A 22,933-nucleotide genomic window follows, 5' to 3' on the forward strand; every position below is an offset into this window, starting at 1 on the left:
ATGTTAAATGCAAATGTCTTATCTATAGCTGCAAGTTTTTCTTTATTCTTTTACATTATGTAAAAGTCAAAAACTTTTAATTGATTAAAATATATACCAAAGTATTTTAGTAAAATATATATTATACGTATTTACTAAATTTTGGCATCTGTTATAAAGTTTATAAAGTTGTTTTGATCAAAGTTTACAATGTCTATGATTTAAAATAAGTAAATTGTTTTATTTGGCAAAATGGCAATGGCATGGCAACACATTTGCTTGCTTACTTTGTGATGTCGTCGTCGAGTATCCAGTGTCGTCGTCTTTTTTAAAGTTTTATTAAGGTGATTTTTGTTTATTCGAATACTTTTCTTACATCTCATTATTATTGTAAACTATTGTAACTTACTATATTTTTCATTTTTAAGAATTTACGCCATAAGAGTAAGAATTTACAATTATGAAATTCAATTTAGAGCGGCCATATTAAATATAGTAGTTCGTTTGTAAATTTAATCGTTCGTAATCTTCATCATCTACTGGTGAATTCAAATAAGATCTTAATGCTTTTTGTGTACAAGAACTTACCTTTGCCTACATTAATTTAGTTACTTTTTATTTTTAATATTGTTTTAGTTATATCGCTTCATTTAGTATATGTATATGTTGATAGGTATACATTGCTTGTTGACGCGTCTCGTAATCTCTTCTCTTTGGTTCTTATCGAGAATTGATTTAATAATTTGCCTTCTTTGTTACAGATATTTCCGGACAAAGTTAGTGAACGTGATATACTTCTAAAGTAGCTTATGTGTTTAAAAGTGACTTGTGAAATTTGTTTAGTGTTGGACTTTAATAAAGACTTCTTAAATTTCTAAGTTTGACCCCTTGAGGGGCATATTTGGCAAAATGATGACCGAAAATAGAATTAGCACCAGTAATCACGTCGGAAACATGACCAATCAGAAAGGGTAAGTAGAAAATGATATTTATTTACTCTTTGTTTTAGCTTGTATACTTTCTCTTTAGCTTATATTTTTCGTTATTACAGAGATGTCGATAAAACAGTGGATGATATTGGGTGGAAAGCAAAATTAAAACTACCCCCCAAAGACAGACGAATTAAAACCAGTGTAAGTTTTGAAAATACCCTCATTTTATGTTAATTATCATTGTTGCTTATAATTATTTTTTTCTATTATTTATTTATAATAGGATGTGACAGACACAAGAGGAAATGAATTTGAAGAATTTTGTTTAAAACGGGAAATACTTATGGGAATTTTTGAAAAGGGTTGGGAAAAACCATCCCCGATTCAAGAGGCTTCAATTCCTATTGCACTTAGTGGTAAAGACGTATTAGCAAGGGCCAAGAATGGTACAGGCAAGACAGGCGCCTATTGTATTCCAGTCTTAGAACAAGTATGAAAAAAACAACTTAAACATTTAATATCTTTGTGTGTAATTTATAAAAGCATGATAACCAATACATTTTCTAAATTTAATTAAAAAAAAATGGTAATGTTAAAATGATGATACTTTTGGATTCCCCTTCACTTTCATATAAGTGAGAAAAAACAGTACTGATAAAATTTTCTTTTATTACATCATTAAATGGTATATACATATTGTATTGACCATTTATTTATATATTTTATAGGTGGATCCAAAAAAGGATTGTATACAGGCTTTAATTGTGGTACCTACTAGAGAGCTAGCACTACAAACATCTCAAATATGTATTGAGCTAGCGAAACACACAGACATTCGTGTTATGGTCACCACGGGTGGTACAAATCTGAGGGATGACATAATGCGTATTTATCAAAATGGTAAGGATGTGTACCACATCTTATTATTTACTTATATTAATATCTTCATATACTAATATTTTGTTTACTTTTTTTAAATGTATTTAAAGGGTTTTGCTATACTTAGGAAAGAAAAATACTTATATAGAAATCATATGAAAATTTGAATGTAATGGAATTGGAACCCACAAGGAACAACACAAGCCCTCTAACTAGAAACCATACATTCTCATCAAGCTATGTCAAAATTCTTATACACTTGTTACATCTTATTTATGTTGTTAACATCTTTGTAGGGAGTTTATTTATTTATTTATTTATTTAATAGGAAGTCAACATTGTATACAATAATAATTCAAAACGGAGTTTTTCACAAATGTTCACTACCCTAAGATCAGAATTATCATTTGGCAAGAGAGAGCTATTTATTAAATGTATTTTTTAATGTATTTAAAGTGTTATTCCTCACTTAAAAAAGAAAGATACTTATTTAGAAAACATGAATTTTTATATATTCTCTAAATAAGTATTTTTTGTTGTAACAAGTGTATAAGATTTTCAATGTAGCTTGTTGAGAAGATATGGCATAGTCAGAGTGCTTGGAAGCTTTCCAAGAGCACAGGTTCAAATCTCTGCTACATAATTATTTTTTATGTTTTCTTAATAAGTAATTTGTTATCTATAGAATAAAAAAATATTATATGTCAATATATTTATTATATTCTAGTGGGCCCGTGCGGGGCTACGCCCTCTTGAAATAGAAATATTGTTAAAGAAATTGAAAAGTAAAGATTCAGTTAATTCAGTAAAACAGTTGTATAAAATAAAAATTACAGCAATCAGCAAATTTGTCGAACTAAGTACTTTAAATCGACATTACTGTTTTATTTATGGACTGATTGTAATAAAATAAACCCTACATGTTTTCGGAAGCTTGTTAAATTCCAATAGTGAAAAGCGCATCTAAATCGGTTAAGCCGATTCTGAGATTCGCCACCACCACCACTACCTTACAGAAATCATTAATTATTGATTTAAAGTTTTTGATTTAGAAATAGCTAAATATAAATTTCTATGAAAAATAATGCATAAATGCCCTATATATAATATATAGATTATTTTATTTATAAATAAAATAATCTATATATATATAATATATAGATTATTTTATTTATAAATAAAATAATATTTAATCAGCATACAGCAGGGAACGTAGGGACATTCCCTTTTTTTATTAAAATATAATATTTTTATATTTCAAAATGGTAAAAGTAAATAGTACCACTGTTAGTTTGAGTAAAATGGGAGTGTTTTGACGAAAATTATTAAAAAATTATTAATTATATCAGTTCAGGTAATAATAGCCACCCCAGGGCGTATGATTGATCTCATGGACAAACAAGTAGCAAAGATGGAGCAATGTCGGATGCTGGTACTTGATGAAGCAGATAAGCTGCTTTCTCAAGATTTTAAAGGCATGCTGGATACAGTTATTTCACGGTTAGTTTCTAGTTATTTTAATGGATATATTTCATACCCTATATCCTGTATATATAGGAGAGTAGGCAGAGGGTTAGTGTTAAGATACTCCATTCCAAAACTTCAGCCGATTTTTTTGGGATAGTGCATGTTGAGCGGCATTTAAAGTCAGATGCTGCTCCCACTGCTCCATAATGGCCACAAGAGAAGTTCTTATAATTTGACTATTTCCTTGAAGCAGTTTTTGCAATGAATATACATGAATTAAAGTTTCTATAGTTTGTTTTCGGTTCACAGTTTTCTTGGTAAAAAATAATTTTTATTAAAAACTTTTAGGCTACCCAAAGAACGTCAAATATTGTTGTTCTCTGCAACATTTCCACTAAGTGTTAAACAGTTTATGGAAAAACATTTAAGAGAACCATATGAGATTAATCTCATGGAGGAGCTCACTTTGAAAGGAGTCACACAGTACTATGCATTTGTACAGGAGAGGCAAAAAGTGCATTGTTTAAATACATTATTTTCAAAGGTTTGTGAATTACTAACATACTGTTTGTTCCTTTATAAAATTATATTTTTTTAGCTTTCCATTGTATACCCTGCAGAAAGAATATGCATTTGCATGCATTGAATGGCAGAACTCTATACCAGGCTGTGTTGAGAAAATAATTCATTCCTCCGAGTGAGAATCAACCCCACAACTGTCACTGAGCCATTGCCCCACAATAGGAATGAGCAAATTATTGTTTTGTATAAGACAAAATGACTTAAACTTTGCTTTGTAATCTGAGATCTAATAGATGGTTATCTATTCTCATAAAGATAAAGAGGTACAGGATTTGTGTTTTGTAAACACATCCATAGTGGCACAATAGTCTACTGTTTGTTCAATTAATGATTGTTGAGACTTGCAGTGTGGCACAAAGTCTGTTCACCAGTATTAATAGATGTAAATTTATATTGATTCAAATTCTTTTTTGTAAGGTTTGTTAGATTTTCAACTATAATATTCAAACAATACATGAAATTTTTGTGTATAAGCCATTGTGATGCAGAAGGACTGTGTCTGGCTGTATATGTGGTGGAGGGGGTTGTTGTTCCTTCCTTCCAGGGAAAAAATAACAATCTTTATGATTTTTGACACCTCCTCCATCTTTGTCCACCGCTGGTCGATTTATGTCATCACTTTGCACTTTTACATCTAGATGTTATTAAGTTCAAAACAGCAGTTCTGGAATTATTCTATATTTTGAAATATAATTTTCCAAGTTTAGGACTACCACCCATTTTCACTCGATGTCACAATCTGCCTATCTCCACCACCACCTTAACTTGATGGCATCTAATATTCAATTTGTTGACAGTTACAAATCAATCAGTCCATCATATTCTGCAACTCCACTCAACGCGTGGAGCTGCTGGCCAAGAAGATCACGGAGCTGGGCTACTGCTGCTACTACATACACGCGCGCATGGCGCAGGCGCACCGCAACCGCGTGTTCCACGACTTCCGCGCTGGCCTTTGCCGCAACCTGGTGTGCTCAGACCTGTTCACGCGCGGCATAGACGTGCAGGCCGTCAACGTGGTCATCAACTTCGACTTCCCGCGCATGGCTGAGACCTACCTGCACCGCATCGGCCGCTCGGGCCGCTTTGGGCATCTCGGTATCGCCATCAACCTTATCACGTACGAGGATCGCTTCGCGCTGCACCGCATCGAGCAGGAGCTGGGCACGGAGATCAAACCCATACCGAAGGTCATCGACCCCGCGCTGTACGTGGCGCGCACGCTCGAGGACGACTCCGATAAGTAACGCCGCCACGCGCACGCGCCGCCCCTTGGACTTGCTGACTTGGTGAAAGATAGAATTAATATGCAAAAACAAAAAACTCATTTGTAAAGTGTAATGAATTTATTGTAACGAAATGTGCGTGTATATAGTTTATCGTGAGACTTTTGAACCTGATAAGGGCTATTTTTAAATGTGTACATAAACATCGGGACTTACGAAAGGCATTGCGCTCGTTGTCCATATTGGATTCTGTGCGCGGTTTCCTACGATTGTTAAAGCGTAAAATATTTATCTCTATATCCTACTTCTTGTGAGAGTCTATCTAAATTTGTCGGTGATCTTAACATAAATTGTGATAGACTTTTGATGATGTGGAATGCTTCCCCTACCCATACAGATGCATTTGAGCTAGCACTAGTTTATTTTTACTCAAAATTAGTAATATAAATATATTAGCACTGGGTATGGGTAGGTGTTTAAAGACTAGCTTAAATAGAACTCATCAAAAAAAATCTAAGACATTTTACTTAAATCAGCATCAAAAGTGTTGTTTCTGGCCGCTTGAAACAATAACTATATACTTCAAACCGTTGTAAGGAATCAGGTTAAAGCAATGTTTCGACAAAAATTTATAATAATCAAGCGGGCACTCGAAATAAATTATATGAGATACCCGTTTTGTAATTATTTGTTTAGACTTGAAGTCAATGCTGTTTTAACCTGATTTACTAATTTTCTTTTTTTTTATAAGCGGTAAAGTCACAGTATTATTAGAAGAAAAGTATCTTGAATCATAAATGGGTTGTACAGTAACAAGGAAAGATATATTTTATACTTCGTTTTTATTTGCAAAAGATATTTTCAAAACAATACTATTTGCACCCCTGTCGACCCTTTGTGCTACAAGAGAGATGGTAAAAAAAATTAAATTTTTATAACTGTGACTATTTAACAAAGTGGAGGAATTAATTCATGATATTACGGTTTGCATTATGAACATTGCTCTGCTTATTGGGAATAGAAAGAGCATTTGTGTTCAATTAACCTATCATGCTCTTTGGGGGGGGATAGAGGGGGGGGGTCTTCAAAATTCGGGATGTAACGTGAAGAGTTACTGATTTGGTCACATGCTTTAATAAAATACTTTTAGAAGACTAATAATTGCCTGCCGATACTGAGAATATTTATTTAGTTTATTTGTTATTTCTTGCACACTTAAAATTAAATTAAAAACCTTGAAATCTTCCTTCAGTTTACTGCTTGATTATGTAAATTCTTCATTGTATTCCTAATTTACAATAATACTCTTTTATTCTGTAAAATTGATTGTCAAAAACCTGTATATCTGTGATATTAGTTTCATCAGGCATGATATATGTTGTGGTTATAAGATTCTAAGAGAGACGCGTGAATTTCGTATATGAAAGAATCTTATCATAAACATTGCAGTAATGATGTACAATAATTTTAATGCATTTTTGAATTTTAAAAAGTTATAGACAAGAATAACGACACGTCTAGATTGAGATGTAAACATTTCCTTGATATAAACTAAAAGTAAGCTAAAATGTGTTTTATAATAATATATGGTGGTAATGGATGCGGAAAATTGCCGTAATTTGTCTTCCGCTATTTTCGTTATATCAGATTGAATTTCGGATGTTGTGAATAGGAACTAGGGTTCAATGTTATTTTAAAGTGGATTACGAACTAGTACAAACAAATTTAAGGTTATTTTTAAATCATTTTACATTGCCAAATTGTTAGGAAATGTCAACTGTTTAAATTCAAGTACTTTGCAATTGCATATCATACAGTTTTATATCACTATTTAAAATTCAAATCATGCTCTATATACAAAAGTAAAGGGCTAAAATCAATTGTTATTTTTCATATTGGCACATATACCAATACCCATTTTTTTGTTAATTTATTTTTATCTAAAATTGTTATATTGACATTTAGATAATGCCTAAAGAAGAAAAATTTATGTATACAAAACCAACTGTTTGGAAATCATGTGTATTAAGTTAAATTTATGTAAATTGTAAAAATATTCACTAGACGAAACATGTGTGCTGGGAAATATGAAAAAATAATTCCTATATATCAATTTGTTTTTCCTCTTTAAACAAAAATATATTCTTGTTGAAAAATGGGCCAAAATTAAACTCTTCACAAAATTTTCGTAGTTTAAATTACCCTTCTTTATTTATACTTAATATTGTACTATTATTTGCGTAGAAAGATGGTGGCGAAACGATAAATAAAATGACGTGAGTTCCTTATGGTTGTAATCGGTGCGTAGGAACGGGAGTAAGAGACTATACACGTAAATAGGCTGTTCACAACCAATTATTGACATAACTATCGACTTAATACCATAAAGATATAGTATATTAGCGGTCCGCTCGCGATTTCACCCGCGTGAACTATGTTATTATTAATTTCTGTCTCCATGACTACGTCCTAGTGACGTCTATGCAAAATTTGAGAATCATAGCATTTGTAGTAACGAAGTTTCATACAAACTTTCGACCCCAAAAACAACCCCTTAGAAGTCGAATATTGCAAATTCCCGTCTTAGCGAGCACCTACGTCCTATAAGTAAGTCCTATGCAAAATTTGAGATTCCTAGCACTTGTAGTTTCTGAGATTTCGTGATGAGTGAGTGACCTTTCGATTTTATGTATATAGATTAGATATGGCGTAAAATGTTATAGCTTATTTAACTTATAGGTAGGTAACTAACTAATTAACTGCCCAATAATACCACTAGCAGAGGAACCAGCTACGTTCTAAAGCCTATCTTTATTTTTCAAGACTACGCTATATTCTCAAAACAAAAAAGTGTCCGTTAATATGAATAATTGTAGAAGTACAAAATAAAACACTAATGCTGATAGCGTAGTTGTACCGTGAAATTCACGTTTTCTTAAAACATTAATAAAAGGTGTAAAACCACTGCGTTACTGAATCTTAAACATATTTTGTTTATTTAAAGAAAATCCTAAATGAAATCAATTTTCGTAATTAGTATTTAATTAAATGTTAACATTACCTATTCAAGTCAAATATGAACTCACTTTGTATGAAACTAACAACGAATAAGTATATGTTAAGAAAAGTTTTTTTGACTTCTTTAAATTACCTACTAATTTTCGGATATTTTCCTTTATTTATAAATTCTCACTTCTTGTCAAATTCCTTAATTAAGTATATGTGAACCATAAGTACCTTGTTTGGACGCGGCTTAACTTATTTAACTATTAGATTGACTTAGAACTTTTTAATGTGTTCCAAATGTTGCGTTTCTATAGATTATAATTTCAGACAGACGAACAGAGAGAGTGACAAAGAGACGGAACATAAATTGTTCATATATGGCTCTTTGCGCTAGGACTTTTTTTTGCCGAGAATACGCAGGGCCGTCGACGCGTTGTGACCTTTGCATACGTGCTTGCGTTTGTTTCACTATAAACCCCTGTGACCTATGTAAACGGTAAAAGTGGAGTATATAGTAATGGGTTCAATTTCTACGCGGAGGTGTCGCCCAACCCGCAGTGTTATAATGTCATTTTATTGACTGGTCTAATTATTTAAAATTAGTGTAATATAATTTCAAATACGAAATAAGTAGATCACTCTATACAAAATAAAACTGAACAGTTAGAATAAATAAAAAATGATTGCACTCACTATTAGAAAGAATAAACTATAGTACACAACACTTAAATATTAATTAATAGTATCATAGTTTTGTAAATTCAGTAGCAGGTAATTTCTAAATAAAATGGAAAAGTTGTAGGAAAATAAATATTCATGTAAATATACGTTTTTTAATATAAGCTTTTCAGTCAAATTTATGTCATTAATGTGTCAATATTTAAGTACAACTTATATAAAATTATAAAAGAAAAAATACAATCCTTTCTGTGAATATCAATTAGATATTATTTCTGTTCTCATAAGCAAATTAATTGTTTGTGCGCATTAAATTGTACAAACAAAAAATCCTGATAAAATTATTTATAATATGTATGCCATTTTATTTTTCTGTAAATGTGAAAAAGACAAAACATCTTAAGAACAAATCAATCTTATTATTAGAAGCACACTTAACGAAAAATATACATAATACGTTAGTCCTTGACAAAATCGTAAACTCAAAACATCACGTAAAAAATATTCGAAAGTATTTAAATATCAGGTGGGAAACGGAATATTTTAGTTGCATCATCAGGTACCCCTAAAGACATGGGCGTTATTTTCTGCAGATGGAAAAATGCAATTAAGTAAAGAAAATATAGAAAATATAAACGTCCTTCAATTTTAAGGTTTTTTATTCTTTAAAAAGAAGAAGGACCACTCCCCATCCTCCATCCTACGCCCATGCCTAAAGTTATTAAGGATAAATATGTACATACATATGAATCTATCATTTTTTTTTATTTATAAAATAAATTGACTTTAAAATTACAGGCTATTGTCGTTTGAAATAAACAAGTAATTATTCTTACAATACTAAGTGGAATCTATGCTATATAAACCACGCACTCTATTACAAACAATGTTATTATTTTTCTTCGTAATAATTAAATTAATTCGTAAAAATCTATATTAGTAAAAAATCCTAGTTATGTTACGTCGTTATAAACATTAAATTTGTTTCTAACGGCTATCTACCTATCTACAATGCGTTCGTAAACTTTATGAATCGCAAACAAACACGTCTACATGACAAGTTTAAAGTATCCACTTACATTATTATGATATGATTAACAATAAAATTTAAGAAGTTAATAAAATTGACAATAAGTTAAAACATCATTGGCCATTTTGGATTTTAGAAGACTTAATGCAATTTAAGTACATTGTAGAATTTCGTTTTCTTGAATATTTTTGCCATTTAAGTACTTCTGTACATGGATGACATATAAGAAAACCTTTTAATTGATGCATTTATTAATGTATAGAACCCAAAACATTGTTTTATCAGTTCATCTGTGCGTTTTGTGCACGAGAATCTGAGAAATGGCTTGACAGATTTAAATGCAGTTTTCACTATTGTATTTTTATAAGCTTCCAATAACATTAACTGTTTGTTTTATTTCAATTTTACTTAGTAATTGCTACAAAATAAGTGATTTATTGAGTTGGTTGAAATTTAAGTTTGTATGTATTGTCTTTAAAATAATAATATTATTAAAATACAAAAGTAATACAGAATAGTAAATAAATAATTGTGTAGTGCAAGCAGGCGAAAACGCGAACGGGTTGCTAGTTGTAGAATAACATTTAAATATATGCATTAAACACGTATAATAAAAGACATTTAGTCAGTGCCAACGTTGAAATACATCATACCAAATGAGAAATTATTTATTTTTATTTCTACTGATCTCTCTATTATTTAATGTTTAATCTTTACAGCGTGAAGCTGATTGGCCGTGACATGACTGTGTTTGTTAAGCGTCACAAAATATAGAAAAATATTGTTGTTATATTATAGCCAAATTATATATTTTTTTATAAATTGTAGCATGTGTATTATTTTGATGTAAGTGGAAAAAATATTAATACTGACAAACTTTCACATTTATAATATAAAAAAAATTTAGTAGGATTTGATGGCTTAATACAAAATTATATTTAAATACATGCATAAATGTTATAAAGCAATACTTATTTAAATAATAAAAATTAAAATAAATATGTTTTATCAAACCATTGTAATTACTTGTCCAATTATTTAAAAAAGCTGATTTGAATTGTAACGTTAATATATTAATGTATACGCCTTTAATTTATACACAGTTAACAAGTTAACATAAAAAATATATGATTCTTACTTTAAGTAGTATACAATATTCATTATTTACACAATGAAATGAATTTTGCACTAGATATGATAATGATATTCAATTTTGTTTTAATTACGACCATTATAAAATAAAATAAAATTTATTGAAAAATGTTGTAACGACTCATGAAGGCTGCCAAAGAACATAGATTGATTCCTGACTAAATTATATTTATTTAGATTCATAATTTTTAAATGTAATTAAAATATTATCATGACTAGTCCGTTTTTTTAAATAGGCCAATTTAATTTATTTTTATGAAATGCGATACAAGGACGGCCATTAAAGTTTCACTATGACAGTACGACTTAAGATTTATAGAAGACGGAACAGAATTCAACGTTAAATCTTCTTCATTTTATTGACTCAAATGGTAATCCTATGAATTTACAACATTAATAGGCAAAATCTTAAACAACGAATTGTATTCAATTCAAATTACTACTATTACTAATATTTTTATAGTTGCCACGATAAATTGTAGCACTGAAAATTCCTTCTAAAGGCATATGCAAAAAATATACATAAAAGTAGGAAAATCGACAAATAAAAAATTAAGTTTATAGTATACTTACTTAAACTATATAAAAATAATAAGGCGGACAAAAATTATATTTGTAGCAGTTGGAGTACTATAATTATATAGATAAGCGAATATTTTGCTTTTGTACAAAACATAAAACGGGGCAATTAACGGTATATAAGTATATAAAGCTCATTAATTTTCTAATTAAGATTACCTGTATGAATTATATAATTTCAACTTTTATAGTTATATCTAATAATTTATTTTTTTAACACAGTATTTAGACCGAAACAGCGTCTCATTGTAAGCGCGACGTAGGTTCGATTCTTATCCGAGAGTACGATTGTTATTTCTTCGCTCTAGTAACAAGACAAAGCGCAGCATTGGGGTATTACGCAATGTCCGGAAAATTGGGAGGTAAGTGGGGGTTTCCTCTGTCTATCCTGCTATATGCGGGATATTGCGTGAACAGTGAAGCTATAAACATAAAGCATATAGATATATTCAAATAATGTTATAACAAATCGTTTGCGTTTGAATAGTATTAAAGTTTCATGGCTCATTGCATTTGGTTCGACTAATAACGTCAAAAAAAGATTTCGTAGGCTTTTATTGCAATATAAAGAGATTTTTTAACCTTGTATGAGTAAAAAGTTTTTTAGCCCATAAAGTTTTTAAGCTTCACTGTGTATCGCACATATAGTAGGGAAGGCAAAATCAAAATCTCCCAAGTTGCTTGACTATGTTACAACTATGACTTGACTATGTTCAGCCAAATCCTATTATTATATATTCCTTAAAGGCGCGGGATTTTTGGAAACCGTTCAAGCGCCAAAGGTCTATACCGACGCTCGTTGATCATTCAACAGTGGGGTTGGACAGCAGCAGGTCGGGCGGCGGGGGCAGGCCCGGCTGCAGCGTGACGGCCACGCCGCGGTTCAGCGATACCGCTGGGTAGAACGCACCGCGCAGCCCCGTGAACGCTATGTCACCCTGGTTCATAAGGAATTCATTATATATATATAAATCGGCTTCACGCTATATCCCGCACACAGCGAGGTAGGCAAAGGGAACCTAGTGTTAAAGCACTGTGCTTCCCACTTTCTGCCGAGGCATTGCGTGTTGAGTGGTGGAATTCAAAGCCGCGCTTTGCTTCGACATTAGAGCGAAGAAATGAAAATGTAAAAATTTCATTTCGTCGAGTGTGGATCGAACCCACAACCAGTCGATTTTACAGTCAAATTTTGTGTCCCTGTGCCACTACTGGCCTCTATTTGTAAATTATCCTTAATAAATTATGTTCATATGCAATAACCTTTAATTGAGATTATAGTAACTCAGGAGACCGCGCGAGGCTGTGAGAGCGATGGTCGTGGGTTCAATCTTTTGCTCGGGGGGCTGATGGACTAGATATTTGATGCTTTTATACCTTCACGCGATCTTGAGATAAATGATCGTAACAGACGGACAGCAAAGTGACCATATAAAGGTTCCTCCGTTTTTTATTTAGTGTACGGAATCGTAAAAATGATAAAGAAGTAACCTGTGGTCGATCATCGACGGTAAACCGCAGCGTACCGCGCGTGAGGTCGAGCAACACGCCCACGCTCGCGCCCGCCGCCACGCCACCCGCCGCGCGCCCTCCGTGCGCGCCGCCGTGCACGAACCACGACCGCGACCCATCGATGTACATCGCCCAGCCCAGCGCGTCGCTTCCTGTGTGTGAGGCAAACGAAATTACTAAATAATGTTACAATTCATTTTATTTTTTATCTATTTGTATTATTTTTTGTGGCGGCATCATGCACTATATCGAAGGGAAGAAGTCGTAGTGGTCAATGCACTGAATCTTATTCAGTTAACAATCACCGCCAACTGACCGAGCATCTTGTCGCGGGCGACGTCTGCGCGCGCGATACCGAAGGCGGGGTCGGCGTCGCCGTCGTAGTGGTCGATGCGCAGGCGCCAGTAGTGGGTGCCGCGCGCGAGCGGCGCGTCCGCCAGCGCCACGCGCGCCTGCCAGCCACCCGCGCGCGCACTCAGCCCTTCCGCGCCGATGCTGAGCCCGCCCTCCACGCCGCGCCCGCCGCAGCGCGCATCCCACGTGAACCACGCCACTGCAACCAAATTACAATTATAATCATAGAAACGAGCATCGTCAGATTTTATAAAGGTGGAGTTTATATCGATCACAGTTTACATAAAAAAATGGTTTTCACAGTAATTATTAACATAACGTAGACACGTAAAACTTTGTAACAATGAATCAAAATTAGTTAACTTTGACATAACATTTTGACCTACCAGGAGATGTTTGTAGACCGATTACTTCACTGTACGGCCCCTCACCGGCGCCATTGAAAGCTTTCACCCGAGCGCTGTATAATGACGCGTAGTGGAGTCCGTCGATGGTACATACAGTTTCCCGACCGCAGTAGACCTCCTAAAAAAAAAAATATTTAAGTCTTGTAAAACGTATAGCTGCACTACTTCGCTGAGCAGATGGGTGAACAATGTGTATCACTGTTTTTTATTTACATAAAAAATTAAGTAATTAAAAAATTCTAAGCCACTGGTATTTTAACGAAAATGATTTTTATTATTATATCCCATTTATATAAAACAAGTACTTATCCAATATCTTTAACCATAGTGTGTAGCTGACACGCACATCACACAACACTCACCCTAAACGGCCCGCCGAGCCCGTCGTCCAGCTCGAGCACGTACCCGCGCACGGCTCGAGGCGCGGCGGGCGCGCGCCACGCCAGCGTGCACGAGCAACCACGCGCCGCGCATGCCTCCACCGCCATCTCGGGCGCGCCGGGCGCTGAAATACGTTCGAAACTATTAATCCATTAGATCCGTTGTATTTACAGTTGATCATAATTGCTCTAAAGAGCAAGAGCAATAATATACTATAAATAGTATATTATTTAAATTATTACTTAAGAAGACTTCAGAGATTTAATATGTGTAGATGTAAGATATATAATTACATTGTCTCATCAAAAAACAAACATTCTGTGAATATTTTAAGTATTTTGAAGTATTCGTTGTTATAGCGGCAACAGAAAAACATAATCTGAAAATTTCAATTTTCTATCACAGTTCATAAGATTACAGCCCAGCCGAGCGACAAGCAGATAGACAAAAAAACAGACGGATGGACAAAGAAGTCTTAGGGTCTTACCATTTGGGTATGGAACCCTAATAACACGATTAAAAGTTTTTTCTTGTTATCCGTGCGTTTTTAGTGGCGCAACTCAACGCCGCGCTTTGACTTGTTACCAGAGCGAGGAAATGAAAATATTTCATTCCCTCGAGTGCCTTCTGCCACAAGACCACGACAGGTGAAATTAATAAAAGCGAAGTAAAACCATAATTGTCAGTGAAAATAATAAATAAGACATTTTTTATAGTAATTATTTTATTGTATTCTCTATGACGTGATATTTGAACAACGAAAGGTCGATACCAAAATATGCATTAATTGGTAATACTAATAACATAATGAAAGAAAGAAACTAGTAAGTAATCATTATGAAAATAAACAGTAAAAACAACACGCCTTGTATTATTAGAGATATTTGCCGGTAATTACAAAATAGTTAAACGGTACTGTGAAGTGGGTCAGTGGGCATTATCGACATTCTATTATTATCCATTTTCAATATATAACATTGATAATATTATCTTTATTTGTAATGATTTCAACATGATTTGCGATAATGTTCTTAACATTAAAACATATACATAGTTATATTTCATGGAACCGCTAATGACATAATCAGTTATAATTTACAACATCATACAATCTACATTTGTGGTTACTTTGCACTGGTTTTGTTCCCGTATGTACATGTTTTTGCTTTTGTATGTTATATTTTTATATCGTTATATTATTATATTGTAATATAATTAATATTTTTATTTATATTGAATAAAAAAATGTTCTCAAATTATTATTTTTTAACTATATTACCTGATGTCTTCATTTCCTTTTCTGGTGCTGCATTCCAAATAACAGGAATAAATATAATGACATAAGCTCTATTAAAAATACATACAACTATTTATTATTAATCGAAACAAAAAAAAAACCCGACACTATAAATGATTATAAACATAAAAATATATATTTAATAAATGATTATTATACACAATACTGTAGTGGAAGACCATACTCACGTATGCACTCGACAAAGTTCATAGTATTGACGGTGCGTATAACGGGCTCGATATCGAGCGTGAGGGCGGGCGGTGAGGGCGGCGCATCTAACGACGAACGTAGTCCCGACGTAGTTTCTTGCGCCCGAGCCGATAATATTTTACCCACCTGTTAACAAAGTTTTTTGAGCTTCACGCTGTACCCCTCATAAAGCAGGGTGGCAGAGGGAACCTAATTTTAAGGTTTGGAGAAGACACCATGTTTTGCACGTTCCGCCCAATTTCGGAGACATGCGTGTTGAATGGTAATCAATGCCGCGCTTTGGCTTGTTACCAGATAGATGGTTACAGAAAAATGTGTGTACATATATAATACTTTGATTTAATTAAACTTATATAAAAAAATATCTAAACTTCCTATATAGAATGTCTAACCAATAAACTAAATAGTAAACAAATTATAAAAAATGTATTTTACAGAAAACTTACAATCTTAAAATAAAAAAAAAAAATCATTGACATTTATTCTTTTATATATACAAAATAATACTGCAATCAATGAAATGAAACATTTAACTTTATTTTGAAATGTGTTTTAACAAAATTCTATAAGTTAAAAGTATTTTGATATTTATATATATGTATGTACAGTAGTTTGATATATATGTACAGTAGTAACAAAGTTTTAGTATATCTTATTTACATACTTGTAAGAATGCAGCATGGTCAGATTCCTTCAGAGCTTCAATTGAAAAATGCAGTAAAGCCGTAGCTTCGCGCAGTTTTTGTGCAGCCTGTGACGTTAGAGATCTCATGTTTGCAACAGCTTGAGATTTAGTATTATGCGCCGCTCTAACTAGCTCATCTCTCCTCCTCTCAATGGCTCGGGTAATTTCTGCACATGCCTGGTCTATTTGTCTTTCTAACTCTTCACACGATTCCTATTGGCGTAATAGATCATTTAAATGTTTTATATAATGGTTTTGTTGAAAATAATCTAATTGAAGACCACAACAATAATTAAGAATGAGTTGGACCCAAAAGTCCAATCATAGCAAAATTAGGCATTGTTTTAAGAAGCCACCTATAGATGGGTTTTTGCAGAAAATAATAAAATAAATAACTACTACCCCACCAATACTCAAGACTTTATTTAATGTAACAAACTGAGGATGCAAGAAATTAAAAGCTTTTGTTTTTTAAATTTATTTTTACACCTGAAACTTAATAGCAGAACCCAGACTGGAATTTATTTTGGAAATCTTGACAAAGAAAATAATTGTAGTAATAATCTTAATTCTAATAATTAAGTGGAATCAAACCTACAACCTTTGTGTTTACAGTCATACATTGTGCTGCTGCACCACAATATATATGTGGTTCATATAATAAATTAGTCACTCATGTCATAATGCATCAAACTTAAAATGAAAGCAAAAATTATAATTGGAAAACATAGGTCATACTTTACATTCTTTTTAGTGGTGGGTTCTTTTTAAGTTTTAATATTATATATTTTTAAATACTACTAATCTACGAAATGTGTATAATAAGCAGTTGTAATCTAGTTTATTTTAAAGTGAACATAAATCAGGAGCCAAATTAATTTAAATATATATTTTGCATAATTGCATAATAAAAATCTATGATGGAAAAGTGTAGTAAGAGAGGTAGGAGACCTCAGTCAAAGATACTGGAGGAAGGTCATGTAAAAAGCATGAGGAACCTCTGGAAGGCCTGTATGAAGAGGTTGATGACATCCACTATCAGAGGCGAAAGAGCAGAGTAGCAGAAGTAGAATTTGGCGCTCCATTCTCTCTGACAGTTCCACTAGAGATGCAGTGTGAAGTATAATATATGAAGTGCATAACAAAAAGATATTGTATTGTGATTACTCTATAGTGTGCATTCTTGGCCTGTCTAGAATTATCATCAAATCTTTACAAGAATGTACAAAAGAGTTGAAGTATAAAAGATACATGCATTTATTTTGTCTCCTGATCCTTTGACTAGTTGAATATATTCAGTCATTGCCTTGGCTTCTTCAGATAACTGATGAAGTGTTTGTGATAATTCAGTCTGAAAAAGAAAAGAATTCCTTTGTAATATATAGAAAGAAATTGAATCCATTGTGGCAGTGGCATATCTTATGTTTGCTTCAGTATGGTGCATTGGTTGTGGCGTGTCCGAGCATGTTGAGCATATATCAATTCACCAATGTCATGTTGTGGCAAAGACAAAAAAAAACCTTATGTAAAGGATCAGTAACATTTAACTTACCTTATGAGTCCTAGCTGCTGTTGACAAATGTTGAGTTTCATGCCCAGAATGTCTCTCAACGAGACATCTTTGACAAATAGGAAGAAGGCAAGTGTTACAATATAGCACAGGTACTGATCCATGATCTGTACAAGTAGTTCCTAGTGTTCTAAGCTCATGTTGTGCCAGTGGCCCTCTTGTAGGATGCCACGCATCTCTACAACTAGCACAGTAACGAACTGAACATTGTTCACATCGCACAACAGCAGCACGTCTTTCTCCTTCACACATTTGACATGCTTCTTCAGCAGGAGGAGCTATACTTATTCCACCAAAACGTTCCACAATCGTTCGCATTACTCGAAATGGTGGAAGACCTTCAGCTCCATTTTCATCTAAAAATACTTGTTTATTGCATAATGGACATGTTATAGTAAATGCTGCTGATACATATGATGAGACGGCAGGGGTGCCTGCGTAACTATTAGGCCTTGATCCGCAAACGACACCACTATCTGTCTCACTTGAAACAGATGCTTTATCAGCCTCTTGATAGTCGTTTGTTACAGTTGAGGAATTATCACCATCGTGTACATGAATTTGTAAGCCTGCAGCACACACTCGACACAGTGCATGTCCACAAGGAAGCAGTACTGGCTCTTTATAAAATTCTTTACATATAAAACACCTTAATTCCTCTTCCATTTTGACTGTAATTTAGTATTTTTCTATTTTAACTACATAGCTATGTTTCGCTATTAACTCGATTGATACGAAACATTATGAACTATTTTATATCGTAAAAGTTGTTATTAAGAATAAACCACAGCAACAAAGTTAGTGGAAAAATAAAAAATAAATTACAAAAACTAGAACAACACTCAAAGTATTACAGATAACGTATGGAATGGATATGGAGGACACAGATGGGGGATATGGAGTATGGACTAGGGATGCCCGAGGATCATCGATTTTCGATGAACATCGATCTTAGCATTTAAAATATCGATGTTTTAACATCGTTGTTGCATTAAGTAAACATAGTAACATCGATGTCAGCTGGGCCACATAATCGATTTTTTACAGTCGATTGTCAAAAAATATTGGGACATATAATGTGTTTTTCCCTAATGTTTGAAATGTTCAATAAATTTTAGATTTTTGTTTTAATTCTAAAGTTTTGTTTTTATTTTATTTTATTGTTGATAATACGGTAGACTCCAAGAGCACTACACCGACGGCGACACAGACACAAAAAGTGCTTCTGGATCTGGAGTCTGCTCCACAGATATAGCTCTAGCATTCACCACATATAGCGTATTTACTGACCACACATTCATTCTTAATAGAAATGACTTATATTTTTATATTTTATGTTAGAAAACTATATTATAATACATACTGCGAGACGTTATTAACGTAAAACTAGTGTTAACTCATACTTCAATATAATTTATCTGATACTAATTTTAATATTGAAAAAGTTAAGGTCAGTCGTGGCGCAGGGACACAAGCATGCGACTGTAAGCACATTAGATTGTGAATTCGATTACCACTCAATAGGAAAAAAAAGGAAATATTTAATATATTTTATTTGTTCCATTTGTTGAGTTCCGCCAATGCATGCAATGCCTCAGAATTGTGCGGAACAGAAGTAACTTTATGGGAACGGAATATAACATTAGTTTCCTAGGTTCCCTCTGCATAATAGCGCGAAGCAAAAAAAGATAAAAACAGATAATTGTATAAATGTAACTTAAAGTCTTTGAATGTTTCTATCGAAGTAATTTTCTGTACCGTAACAATTAACATTATTCTTAATTTGTCTGAACTAAGGCAGAATAAATTTAATCATTGTCACTGTTTGTACTAAAACTTGTTTCTTCTGTTTGAAAATGACAGAATGTCATCAGTTTATTGTTATTGTTATCTTTCAAATTAAAACATTTTTTTCGATGAAAATAGTAATACTCAAAACCGTATAGGTATATATTATATTGAAATTACTATACATCTTAAAATAATATTAAAATGCATGCATAAAATTTTCCGATAAAATGCATGGACTTAGTAAATAATGTACCTCTTTAATAAGTCGAATAGTAAAAATGGAATCATTAATATCATCAGACGATAGTTGTGATCAGGAAATAAAGAATTTAAAAAATCAATTAACTGGTTAGTATACCTCACAATTATTTTTACATATTTACAAAAGTTGTACAATTTTTTAAAGCTAATATCTTTTTAGATTATGGCTTAGAAGAAGAAAATTTGAGTAAAGATGAGATGTCTGATATACTTAAAGCTTTAAAGAATTCAAAGTCGTCAAACACTGAGCAAAAGCAAGAAAAGGTAATCATTTTCTTTAACCAAGTTTCCAATTAAAAATACTAAATATTTGTAAAAATAAATATATGTTTATTATTATTGAATAAATATTAAGATTAAATAATATTATTATAACAGATGGAAGAAGATCTTTCAACGCCTAAAGTAACAATGAAAAGAAGGTTTTTAAATGTTAGAGATAGGCGTATGCCTTGGAGCCTTATCCCACAAAGTTTAGAACCAGCTGAAAAAGCTAGAACTTTAGCTGTCTACATAAAACTTATGTCAATAAATAATTATCGCCAAGCAAGGCAATCTGTTAACATGGCAACATGGCCCCCACCTATACAAATTATTGAGTCAACCAGAATACAACCGCAGAGATCGACACGCAGTGGTCGTTCGGTACCAGTGTATACTGATTATGATGATGATTCTTCGGACTTTGATTGTCTTGTCACAAAAATAAAAAAGAGAAAGGTTTCTAATAGTGATCATGGTGATATATATCCTAAAAAATCATTATCTTTAAAGAGAAAAATATCCAGAGATGAGAACTTAAGACCAATTAAAGAAGTTAAAATAAGAAATGAAATACAGAAATTAGAATCAGAAGGACATGTACATGCAGATCTATTTTCAATTAGTGAAGACTGAAAAATAATAATTCCAATGGTTTACAGTTTCGCAGTCTGCATCTATTATTTTAATAGAGCAAAATCATCTCATAGAAAAAAAATAAAGTGTGTATTTAACATACATTTATAGCAGAAATTAATCAAGAACACTGTTGTTTTTAACAAAATTTCCATTAAAATGTTTATAGGGGTGATTGTATGATTTTACTACACAAATTACTGAATACTTACAGAACTATTAGTTCGAAAGTATGAAAATTGATTTAATTTATTGACTGGCAAAGTTTATGTAAATAATTCTTCTATCAATTTAATTTTAAAATTTGATGCATAATTTTAAAATAAATATGAAACAATTCCAATCTCTGTCCCATTAATCTTCACAGCAGCAGTGGCTGTTGATTGTTGATTGTAAATACAATGGTTGTAGGATGTGTTGGATCCCCACACTAGGATATAAATTATAATTATTAACTTGCTCTGGTAAGAAAATGAGTGACTTCCACCACTCAAGAATCTCAAAAGTTGGACATTGCATAGGGGACTTATACCTACTCAGCTATATACGGGACAGAGGAATACAGGGAATTACCAAATGAATTGTTAATGGAAAAACCAGTTTTATGGAAGGCAAGCTTTGAGCTTGGCCTTTAGTGATAGTTGTTATAATTAAGATATGTTTAAATAAACTGCAAAAGTAGATTTCAGTTTATTTATATAATTTTGTCATAGATATCTGATTCATTCATTATTATATAGGTGTATAAACAGTCATATTTATATCTGTAATTATTTATATATTCTCCATATTCTCCAATACTCAACAAGATTTAAGTATTAATATGATGAATGTATGTAAATTATGTTATAGGCACAATTAATTTATAAATATTTTATATAACAGAAAACTGGTTAATTATTATACAGCCCACTCACTAATTTAATCAAAGTGTGCGACGATATTATGTTAAATATGGAAAAGCAAAATCTTTTGTTGTTGCTTGGCTGTGATCTCTTAGTTGCTGTATTGCGTTGCCCTTTGTCTCAGAAGGTTTTATCGCATAACAACTATACATACAACATACAAGCTAGGATAAGTAATCTTACTTTCGTTTTAAATTTCACTCTTTTCGTCGGTATTCCCCAATGAGGTTTAGATTTACCGCTACGTTTTGAACTTGGTCCCATAATATCTCTAATCATCATTTCAAATTACCAACCATTCTTAATTTTGTTCCAACTCTTCCACTGTGATATCTGTGGTTATTTGGAAACTACTAAAGTTCGACATTCCAAGTCATGAACATTTCAGAAATCTTAAAGAGTACTTATTTAATTTAGAAGAGTAGTTTATTTTTATCCGCTAATGTTGGTATAGGTATATCTTATATATAATATACAATTAGAGTTATACAAACATATATTTAATGTAAATATATGTACGTATTATATAGACTAATATATAGATGTATTATATATAAGTATAGGATATTTTGTTGCTTAATTTTTATTATATTACGTAAGTATATAATGTAGTTAAGTATGTTTCCTAAAATTTTAATTGCACTGAAACCTTATTCCCCTTTATTTACAACTAAGTAGTCTATTATTTACTAAAGATTGTCTACCAAAAGCAATAAGACCGCTCTTTCATACATTTTATACGATATATTCGTGTTTGTATTTTTTCTTATTCTTATTATTTATATTTATTTATAAGTGCGCAATGAATAATATTCTGTTCTATGTTATTTGAATATTCTCTGTAGCGTAGATCTCATAGAAGCACCACAAAGCTTGTAATTGTATATTTAAGTAATAAATATTTATAAAATAAATTAAATGTTAGTAGTATAACAGTAATTATCTTTTAATTAAAATATAACTATTCATTTATGAACAAATAGTATTCATCTGTTATTGGGAATGTGCAAAGGTACGGCAGTGATGAAGTAAACGACAGACACACTGACAGACTGACAACAAAATGTTCTTATAAGGGTTCCTTTCTTCCTCAAAAGATATAGAACCCTAAAATCGATCGGAAGTTACGATAATATTATCCAAGGTATGAATATTT

At 32.3% G+C, this 22,933-nt stretch overlaps 3 protein-coding genes across 5 annotated transcripts; 2 read left to right on the top strand and 1 right to left on the bottom strand.

Annotated features, from left to right (window-relative positions):
* The first annotated feature begins 164 nt into the window (after window positions 1–164).
* On the top strand, window positions 165–7,248 carry me31B (ATP-dependent RNA helicase me31b). The gene is made up of 8 exons (XM_085203937.1): window positions 165–323; window positions 741–950; window positions 1,031–1,112; window positions 1,195–1,401; window positions 1,640–1,811; window positions 3,140–3,290; window positions 3,606–3,801; window positions 4,637–7,248. The coding sequence occupies exons 2-8, from the start codon at window positions 889–891 to the stop codon at window positions 5,084–5,086; spliced, it is 1,320 nt and encodes a 439-aa protein (XP_085060063.1). The 5' UTR covers window positions 165–323; window positions 741–888; the 3' UTR covers window positions 5,087–7,248.
* On the bottom strand, window positions 6,125–18,808 carry Trim9 (E3 ubiquitin-protein ligase Trim9). Of its 2 annotated transcripts, XM_085203935.1 has the most exons (10): window positions 17,906–18,808; window positions 17,609–17,704; window positions 16,333–16,566; window positions 15,647–15,794; window positions 15,441–15,467; window positions 14,143–14,285; window positions 13,760–13,898; window positions 13,336–13,572; window positions 12,999–13,171; window positions 6,125–12,448 (listed from the first exon to the last, which is right to left on the bottom strand). In XM_085203935.1, the coding sequence occupies exons 1-10, from the start codon at window positions 18,587–18,589 to the stop codon at window positions 12,314–12,316; spliced, it is 2,016 nt and encodes a 671-aa protein (XP_085060061.1). In that variant the 5' UTR covers window positions 18,590–18,808; the 3' UTR covers window positions 6,125–12,313. The 2 variants fall into 2 exon arrangements, with proteins under 2 accessions (XP_085060061.1, XP_085060062.1); XM_085203936.1 differs by lacking the exon at window positions 15,441–15,467.
* Window positions 18,809–19,198: 390 nt separating this feature from the next.
* LOC146528868 (uncharacterized) lies at window positions 19,199–22,712 on the top strand. 2 transcript variants are annotated; one of them, XM_085203080.1, is made up of 3 exons: window positions 19,199–19,869; window positions 20,136–20,239; window positions 20,354–22,712. In XM_085203080.1, the coding sequence occupies exons 2-3, from the start codon at window positions 20,174–20,176 to the stop codon at window positions 20,870–20,872; spliced, it is 585 nt and encodes a 194-aa protein (XP_085059206.1). In that variant the 5' UTR covers window positions 19,199–19,869; window positions 20,136–20,173; the 3' UTR covers window positions 20,873–22,712. The 2 variants fall into 2 exon arrangements, with proteins under 2 accessions (XP_085059206.1, XP_085059204.1); XM_085203078.1 differs by having other exon boundaries at window positions 19,203–20,062.
* The last annotated feature ends 221 nt before the right edge of the window (window positions 22,713–22,933 follow it).

The sequence above is a fragment of the Heliconius melpomene genome, chromosome 19 (genome assembly GCF_056956725.1).
Source record: "Heliconius melpomene rosina isolate 202511_hmr_F chromosome 19, ASM5695672v1, whole genome shotgun sequence".
NCBI lineage: Eukaryota > Metazoa > Arthropoda > Insecta > Lepidoptera > Nymphalidae > Heliconius > Heliconius melpomene.

What these genes read in the sequence shown, in the direction of transcription:
- LOC146528868 (XM_085203078.1), top strand. Translation starts at nt 19,993, where the DNA reads ATGGAATCATTAATATCATCAGACGATAGTTGTGATCAGGAAATAAAG. An exon ending in TTTAAAAAATCAATTAACTG is followed by an intron (nt 20,063 to 20,135) that starts GTTAGTATACCT and finishes ATATCTTTTTAG; the next exon opens with ATTATGGCTTAGAAGAAGAA. An exon ending in CTGAGCAAAAGCAAGAAAAG is followed by an intron (nt 20,240 to 20,353) that starts GTAATCATTTTC and finishes TTATTATAACAG; the next exon opens with ATGGAAGAAGATCTTTCAAC.
- me31B (XM_085203937.1), top strand. Translation starts at nt 889, where the DNA reads ATGATGACCGAAAATAGAATTAGCACCAGTAATCACGTCGGAAACATG. An exon ending in AATGCGTATTTATCAAAATG is followed by an intron (nt 1,812 to 3,139) that starts GTAAGGATGTGT and finishes TAATTATATCAG; the next exon opens with TTCAGGTAATAATAGCCACC. An exon ending in CTGGATACAGTTATTTCACG is followed by an intron (nt 3,291 to 3,605) that starts GTTAGTTTCTAG and finishes AAAAACTTTTAG; the next exon opens with GCTACCCAAAGAACGTCAAA.
- Trim9 (XM_085203935.1), bottom strand. Translation starts at nt 18,589, where the DNA reads ATGGAAGAGGAATTAAGGTGTTTTATATGTAAAGAATTTTATAAAGAG. An exon ending in GGCTCGGCGGGCCGTTTAGG is followed by an intron (nt 13,899 to 14,142) that starts GTGAGTGTTGTG and finishes TTTTTTTTTTAG; the next exon opens with GAGGTCTACTGCGGTCGGGA. An exon ending in CGGTCTACAAACATCTCCTG is followed by an intron (nt 13,573 to 13,759) that starts GTAGGTCAAAAT and finishes ATTTGGTTGCAG; the next exon opens with TGGCGTGGTTCACGTGGGAT.